The 8483-nt window shown below is 43.9% G+C and overlaps 1 protein-coding gene across 1 annotated transcript in view; it reads right to left on the bottom strand.

Annotated features, from left to right (window-relative positions):
- Positions 1-5467: 5467 nt before the first annotated feature.
- LOC144822379 (L-threonine dehydratase catabolic TdcB-like) overlaps positions 5468-8483 on the bottom strand; it is a 189853-nt gene continuing 186837 nt past the window's right edge. Inside the window, exon 7 of the mRNA XM_078679827.1 lies at positions 5468-8412. Within this exon, the coding sequence (XP_078535953.1) occupies positions 8171-8412 (242 nt within the window). The 3' untranslated portion in view covers positions 5468-8170. The remainder of the gene's footprint in view (positions 8413-8483) is intronic.

Genomic DNA, 8483 nt, shown 5'->3' with positions numbered 1-8483 from the left:
GCCTTCAAACTGCTCACACACACCTACAAAGCCCTCCATAACACTAGACTAAGCCTGGGCGGCCAGCTACGCTCCGTGCACGGAGTGCCGCCTCCTACGCATTTTGCGTAGCCGGCGTAGCCAGGCGGCACTACGCGCGCTCCGCAGACGGAGCGTAGCCGGCCGCCACCCGCCTCCCTCCCGCCCTCCCTAAATACATAAATAAATGTATAAAAAGCTTTTTAAAACACTTACCTTGTCTGCCGCGTCCCCGGGGCTCCCTCTCGCCGTCCCACGATGCGCGCCGCCATTTCGGATCCTAATGCGCATGCGCGGGCGGCCGCGCATGCGCATTTCTCGTGAGGAATGCGCATGCGCGGCCGCCCGCGCATGCGCATTAGGATCCGATTCGGTGGCGGCGCGAACGGCGGGACGGCGAGAGGGAGCCCCGGGGACGCGGCAGACAAGGTAAGTGTTTTTAAAAGCTTTTTATACATTTATTTATGTATTTAGGGAGGGCGGGAGGGAGGCGGGCGGCGCGGAGTGGGGCTACGCGGAGTGCGCGGGTGGGCGTAGTTGTGCGCCCACTTCGCGTAGCTCCGCGGAGCCCCACTCCGCACACTACGCCCAGGGTTACACTAGACCCCATACCTCAACAACTGAATTTCCTTCCACGCCCCCAAGAGAAACCTCCTCCCTGCCGACCTCACCCAAGCCACGGTCCCCCCATCCACAGGGCCAGAGCAGGGGGCAGATCCTTCTCCTACCTCGCAGCCAAGACCCGCCACTGGTGGGCCTGCTTCTCTAATCTCTCTCATGCATCTCCTAATAAGGTGATCCGAGGAGAGAGACTCTTTCTTCTCTCTATTTGATTGCTGGTTTTTACCATTTTTTAAAGTTAGTTTGTCTTTCAGGGGCCTCTGGGGTGTCAAGTTCGGCAAGATTAAAGTGTTTCACCACTTCTTCCCTAGATTGGACAGAATGTTGTTTCTTATTGACAGTGCTAGAGAGGCAGATGGTGAACCCACATCAATATGGTAATTTTCGCACTTTGAAATGCAAAGTCACACCTTAAACCTCTCCACATAGATTCAGAGTATAAACTAATATGTCTTGGAACAGAATGATGCAGTCCTCCTCAAAGTGAATAGAAACCAGTTTGCATGCTGTTGCAAAGATCTCCTACATGCAGAAATGATGGAGTCTTATGAGTACATCTGCGGTTCATATCTTTTTTGTATGGTAGTATGAGACGATCCTACATAAATGATCAAGTACTGTCTCTTTGTAGTCTGGAACATTTAAACTTGTATGGAACAGATTCTGAACTTAAGCTTCCACTTCTACATCTGGTATTTTGGTTTTAATCCCACTGATGTGTAGATTGTTATGCCAGAATTTCGCTTGCATTGATTGTTGAAATTGTTTTAGCAGGCAATTCTGTCTGATAAGTCATTTTGGTTGAAGAAGTGTTCATCAAGTAAATGTTCGAGATCCCCTATTCAGGTTTGTACATTCTGAAGATTAGGGTCTAGCTCTGAGAGGAAGACATTACTCAAGAGCTGGGTATCGTCCTTGTTTGAGGAAGTCTGCATATCACCTGAGGGCTATCAAGTGTTTCCTCGGTTGGGCCTGTTTTCTCTTCTATCTAGTAGTGAGTAGAGAAAGCTTCTTTGATTGTGGGATGTTTTAGAGTTTAGTTCTTGGCCTAGGTTAGCAGTGAATTAGGGACAGATACCCTGGAGGATCCCTTTTGCTTTAGTATGTCTATAAGACATGTAACAGGAATCAGGCAGAAGTAGTGGGGCATATTAATTAGCCTCCCATCACCTTCCTTAGTAGTTCTTTTGGCCCAGAGTACTTTGGCTCACCTCAGACTCTTCTAGCGGGGATTCAGTGGCAACTCCTTAAATCACAGCGATACAAAAGGGGTTGATGGACGGAGCGTTTGAGCAAATCAAACACTCACCCCCAGTCAACTGATCTGGGTTTAATCCATCTCCATTCTTTAGCCCACTCAGCCACCCCATTTCAGACATGGCCATATGCAAATCAGTCTGACCCTGTGCCTCATGGAACAGTCCAGCCCGAACTGCCAAGCCATGTCTTCCATGGACCGGAAACAAGCATCCTGGGACCGGTTTCGGATTCATAATCCTCATCAGCCAGGCTATCTTGAATCTAGTGGCCAAGTGCGCAAGGGACTCACGTCTGAGCATACCCTGCCACACTTAGGGCGAACAAAGCGATACAAAAGGGGATGATGGACGGAGCGTTTGAGCAAATAAAACACTCACCCCCAGGCTACTGATCTGGGTTTAATCCATCTCCATTCTTTAGCCCACTCAGCCACCCCATTTCAGACATGGCCATATGCAAATCAGTCTGACCCTGTGCCTCATGGGAACAGTCCAGCCCGAACTGCCAAGCCATGTCTTCCATGGACCGGAAACAAGCATCCTGGGACCGGTTTCGGATTCATAATCCTCATCAGCCAGGCTATCTTGAATCCAGTGGCCAAGTGAGCAAGGGACTCACGTCTGAGCATACCCTGCCACACTTAGGGCGAACAAAGCGATACATAAGGGGATGATGGACGGAGCGTTTGAGCAAATCAAACACTCACCCCCAGTCAACTGATCTGGGTTTAATCCATCTCCATTGTTTAGCCCAGTCAGCCACCCCATTTCAGACATGGCCATATGCAAATCAGTCTGACCCTGTGCCTCATGGGAACAGTCCAGCCCGAACTGCCAAGCCATGTCTTCCATGGACCGGAAACAAGCATCCTGGGACCGTTTCAGATTCATAATCCTCATCAGCCAGGCTATCTTGAATCCAGTGGCCAAGTGAGCAAGGGACTCACGTTTGAGCATACCCTGCCACACCTAGGGCGAACAAAGCGACACAAAAGGGCATGATGGACGGAGCGTTTGAGCAAATCAAACACTCACCCCCAGTCAACTGATCTGGGTTTAATCCATCTCCATTCTTTAGCCCACTCAGCCACCCCATTTCAGACATGGCCATATGCAAATCAGTCTGACCCTGTGCCTCATGGGAACAGTCCAGCCCGAACTGTCAAGCCATGTCTTCCATGGACCGGAAACAAGCACCCTGGGACCGGTTTCGGATTCATAATCCTCATCAGCCAGGCTATCTTGAATCCAGTGGCCAAGTGAGCAAGGGACTCATGTCTGAGCATACCCTGCCACACTCACGGCGAACAAAGCGATACAAAAGGGGATGATGGACGGAGCGTTTGAGCAAATCAAACACTCGCCCCCAGTCAACTGATCTGGGTTTAATCCATCTCCATTCTTTAGCCCACTCAGCCACCCCATTTCAGACATGGCCATATGCAAATCAGTCTGACCCTGTGCCTCATGGGAACAGTCCAGTCCGAACTGCCAAGCCATGTCTTCCATGGCCCGGAAACAAGCATCCTGGGACCGGTTTTGGATTCATAATCCTCATCAGCCAGGCTATCTTGAATCCAGTGGCCAAGTGAGCAAGGGACTCACGTCTGAGCATACCCTGCCACACTTAGGGCGAACAAAGCGATACAAAAGGGGATGATGGACGGAGCGTTTGAGCAAATCAAACACTCACCCCCAGTCAACTGATCTGGGTTTAATCCATCTCCATTCTTTAGCCCACTCAGCCACCCCATTTCAGACATGGCCATATGCAAATCAGTCTGACCCTGTGCCTCATGGGAACAGTCCAGCCCGAACTGCCAAGCCATGTCTTCCATGGACCGGAAACAAGCATCCTGGGACCGGTTTTGGATTCATAATCCTCATCAGCCAGGCTATCTTGAATCCAGTGGCCAAGTGAACAAGGGACTCACGTCTGAGCATACCCTACCACACTTAGGGCGAACAAAGCGATACAAAAGGGGATGATGGACGGAGCGTTTGAGCAAATCAAACACTCACGCCCAGTCAACTGATCTGGGTTTATTCCATCTCCATTCTTTAGCCCACTCAGCCACCCCATTTCAGACATGGCCATATGCAAATCAGTCTGACCCTGTGCCTCATGGGAACAGTCCAGCCCGAACTGCCAAGCCATGTCTTAAATTACCACTTCATTCAGGAGAGTCAACCCTCCTGTCTCCAGGACTTTGTTATGGCTGCAGTGACCATCCATGATCTCCTGGCAGGAAGGGGGGGATTGCAACATCTTTGATTTTGATAAAGATGATGCTATTGACTTCGCTATCTAACATACCATTCGGCTACCCTGCAAGACGCTAGTACCCTGCCTGTTACTCATTGTCAAAACCACATTTCACCAAAGCAGAAGGCTTTGCTCTAAGCTCAGTTGGTGAAGCTCCTCAAGAACACTCCTCTCCCTCCCGTAGCCACGCCCAAGCACTTTCTCTCTCAAGCCAATCAGTATTTAAATTTAGAATTAAACAAAATTAGGCTACAAAAAACATTTTTCCTCCTACAATAGAAAATAAAACTAAATTCAAATAATCTCTTTACAAAGTGCTTCTCACCACATTCCTGCTTTTTGTAATTGCTGTATAAAATGACCCTTGTTACAATGAGCCAACTTAATGGCGCTCAGAATAGTACAAAAATGCATCACTCTTTATATAGGAGAATTTTGATGCTGCTCACTTAAGCCAACCTACCACTCCATTATCTCAAAACGCACAGCAAGGTTGGCAGCTCATTTTGATGAGAAGATCTAAGTAAAAATCTAATGAACCAGAAGGATGGATTGTTCTGGAATTTGAACAGCATACTCATAACAGTGATGCACATCTCAATCAAAGGGGCATTACGCATCAGGACCACATTCTCTAATGAATCATATGATTTCTGAGAAGGGCCCTGTTAGTTTTTCAGTAACAAGCAGTGTGCAACACGCCATCCTCCTACATACCAGCTTCTTTGGAGAGGTGCAACGGATATGGAGCAATGCCTATTACAATAGTAGTTTGGTCTAGCTTATGTCCTTGTCTTATCAGGATAGTATCCCGTGTCTATTTTAAATCCCAAGTATAAAGCAGCCATTCTGATGGAAAGACGGATTGTTTTAAAAAGACTGATAGAATGACTAATATGAAAGTTTGAGATGACCTTTAGGAGAAAGAGGATTGTATTCTTAAGGACACCTTATTGATGTGATATAATACAACCATGTGGATGGTGAACACAGTTTTGGTAAATTAGAAAAGGACACAGACATCCATGCTCCAGATTCCACTACTGATTCCAAGCCAACCACGGAGTAGAACTGACCAGATGATTGATCATTCATTATTTGTAACATTTCTCGTGTGGATACCGTGAAAACGTGTGACATGACTCCTGCTTTGAAGGGCCATGGTAGGGTACCCTTGGAAACAAGAGGCTGCATCAGGGACATCTTAAGGATTTCGGGGGCCCTGGGCCAAACATATTTTGGGGGACCTTGTTCGCAATAACTTTGAATTCACTGTCCATTTTACGTTCATTCACACCCTTGATATGTCATGCAATATTTAATGATACAGTCAAAATGTATGAAACAGTAAAATAAAGAAAATAATGAGCTGTAATTACTTACATTACATTTTATAGTGATTATGTTACTTGAATCCACACCTGAAGACAAATGAAGATCAGTTGGGCCCTCTGGTTGTGCTAGGCCACTTCTCCTGTTGGGTCAGTATCACATATAACATTATTGAAGTAGGCCAAAGTGATGTTGTCCCATTTTCTAGCAACCTTATGTATCCATCGGTCTATATTTCAATCAATGTCTTGTTCCATGATATTATTTTTCATTCATTGCAGCCTGAGGTCTAGAGCTTTCTATGCATTTACTATTTTCAGTGGCAGCTGTTCTTCTTACCTTCCTACTATTGTTAACATTGGTTCTTTCTTTCCTCAGACATGCTCAGAACATCACCTTTAACATTTCACTGGTGAATTTCAAATTGTTTAAGACCTTAACCATGTTGATTCTGGGCGAACTTTATTGCATGGGCTGACAGAAAATAGTAATAAATACAGAAAAGCATTCGCGTTCATCCTTCTTCAATGTGTTCTGTGCAGTGGGTGGTTGTTTGGATGATATCATATACATCATGGTGCATAGGTTAGACAGAACATGATTGAGCAATTATCCTTTGGACCTCATCTTGTTTCTCTGCAAATCTTGTTATCTACACCTGACCTGTGCAGTAATTCTGTTAAGGAGTTCTATTTTAATTTTGAGGAATTGCACACAATTGCTGCTGGGTTTGGAAGTTTTATTGAAGGTAATGTTTGCTGCCTGTATCAAAGGCGTGAATTAAGTTTCAATGATAAGTAGAAAGTTATAGACAATAGAAAGTTATAGGCCTTTGTGAACTGCTGACAATAATTTTATGATGCTCAGATGGACCCTATTTATGATTTACCATTTTTCAGGTCTATTTAGTCTTGAAGATGCATGCAAGGCATCCATGCTGTTTTCCTGAACGGTCAGGCCTTCTTTGCTTGTTTTATAGTCAGAGAAGGATGAAATAGGCAAGATTGAGTACAAGAACTCTATGCTGTTGGCTTGAGTTTTGACAATGCTGTTTGTCACACAGAATACAGATTTGTTTTTTTCTTGCGAACATTATTCAAAGCGATTTAGTTCTTGGGTCTTCTTCCTATTTGTTAGTTTTTCTTGTCATATAATGTCAAATGCTATAAATGCACAATGTGCTGTGATTTCAGAGCATCTAGGGGTATTTTAATTGCAGGTTAGGTTGTAGAAGTTAAACATCTTAATGTAGATTTTTAGAAAAAGGAAAGGAATGTGTTTCTATGAAGATTTACTTAGATTCAATGAATACCAAAAATGTCACCATGTGTTTCTGCAAAATAAAGCTTCTAAGTAGAACCTTGGAGCATCTCTGTACAATATTAGGGACCTGTAAGACACTGCTTAAAGTATGTATCTCTTTCTGGATTTGCTAGCAGCAAATTCCTTAACCAGATCAGAAAATTCTATTTCTTCGAGCATTTCTGACTCAATACTCAGCAGAGCCAGAGAATTGAGTCTGGCTTTTAGCATTTGATTACGTAGCTCATTTTTTATGAGCTTCAACTTTGAAAAGGATCTTTCACCACTACATTTTGTGACCATCATCGACAAGAATATTCTCAGTGCAATTTCAATGTTAGGGAAAGTGTTCTCTAGTTTATCAGTTTTTATTTTCCTGTAAAGACAAGGCATTGAAATTGTTTAATTTTTGTGTACAGGATAATGTTTGAACTGCTGGCATTCCTTGATGAGATCTGATTTGTTCAGGTCTTTATAGTACAAAGAGGCAAGCTTTTCACACCATCCTTCCATTTCTTTGGTGTTCATGTTTTTTAATTCTATAAAGAAGCCAAACCGATTATTTAGGTCTCATTATGCTTCACTTCGCCATGTTAAACCATCAATCAAAGCGTCCATGATCAGTAAGTATGCTTCTACCTTAAATTTGTTCCATCCTTCAAGTACGGTGTCACTAGCGGGTTCTTCAAACCAAGTTTGTCTACTGCTTCGTTGTTTTGTATGCTTTCCAAAATCACTGTATGAGTATCAGGAGCTTTTTCCTTTGCCTTGCATTTATAGTCATCAAATTGGTCTCTCAACTCTTGGACATAAGCATTCAAAGATTGGATAATGTTGACTGCAACAGATAGGTCAACATCTTTTTTTTGTACTGTCTTGCTTGTTTCGTTGAAACGCATCATTGTCATTCCAGAAAATGGTCAAAAAAATGATTTCCAGCTTGTCCATTGTTTTAAGGAGACTAAGTGCATCATGCATTGTATCTTTTGACTGAATGTGAACATTTGTCAGTGAATCAAGAGCAACTGCCGCTGCATGCTTAAAAGAGAGAGACATAAATACTGGGACACATTAACAGAACAATCAGGCCAAACAAAGAACTAGTATACTATCCCAACAATGCTGTATTGATCAATATTGGCCGTTATTAAGTGCTTTGCTTGCATCATATATCAATTAACATACTTTGGGTATCTGAACAGCAGAATGAGAAATTCACATCAAATCATGCCATCTTACAAGTGAGTAAATCAAATCTGAGCCCTTTACTGAGGACTGTTGCACTTAGACCAGACCACACAACCCTTTTCAAGTGTAAATAACAAGTTAATGAGTTAGCAGGTTTCAGATGGCTGTAAAGGTAAAAAATCATTTAAATACATATATGAATCAGTTCTTCAGGTGAGATATTGCCTCCTGTTAGCAAAACTACCACTGTTTTCCCAGTTATCTCAGGTATTTTATTTTTTAATACAGCGGCATATGCTGCTGCCCCAGACGGTTCAACAACGAATCCTGCCCGATACAGAAGTGACACACCCTCTACTATTTCCTCATCGGAGACAAGTATCACCTCTTCTACATGCTCCTTGCAGATTCTAAATGTGTTGGTGCCTAAGAAGAAAAAAAAACAGGTCATGCCACTTGGAATTGAGAAAGCAGTGCAAATACAGCTCTGATCTTGG

Source organism: Lissotriton helveticus, chromosome 1_1, assembly GCF_964261635.1.
Source record: "Lissotriton helveticus chromosome 1_1, aLisHel1.1, whole genome shotgun sequence".
Lineage (NCBI taxonomy): Eukaryota > Metazoa > Chordata > Amphibia > Caudata > Salamandridae > Lissotriton > Lissotriton helveticus.
Note: the sequence above shows the minus strand (reverse complement) of the source record. Positions and strands in the feature narration are given on the sequence as shown.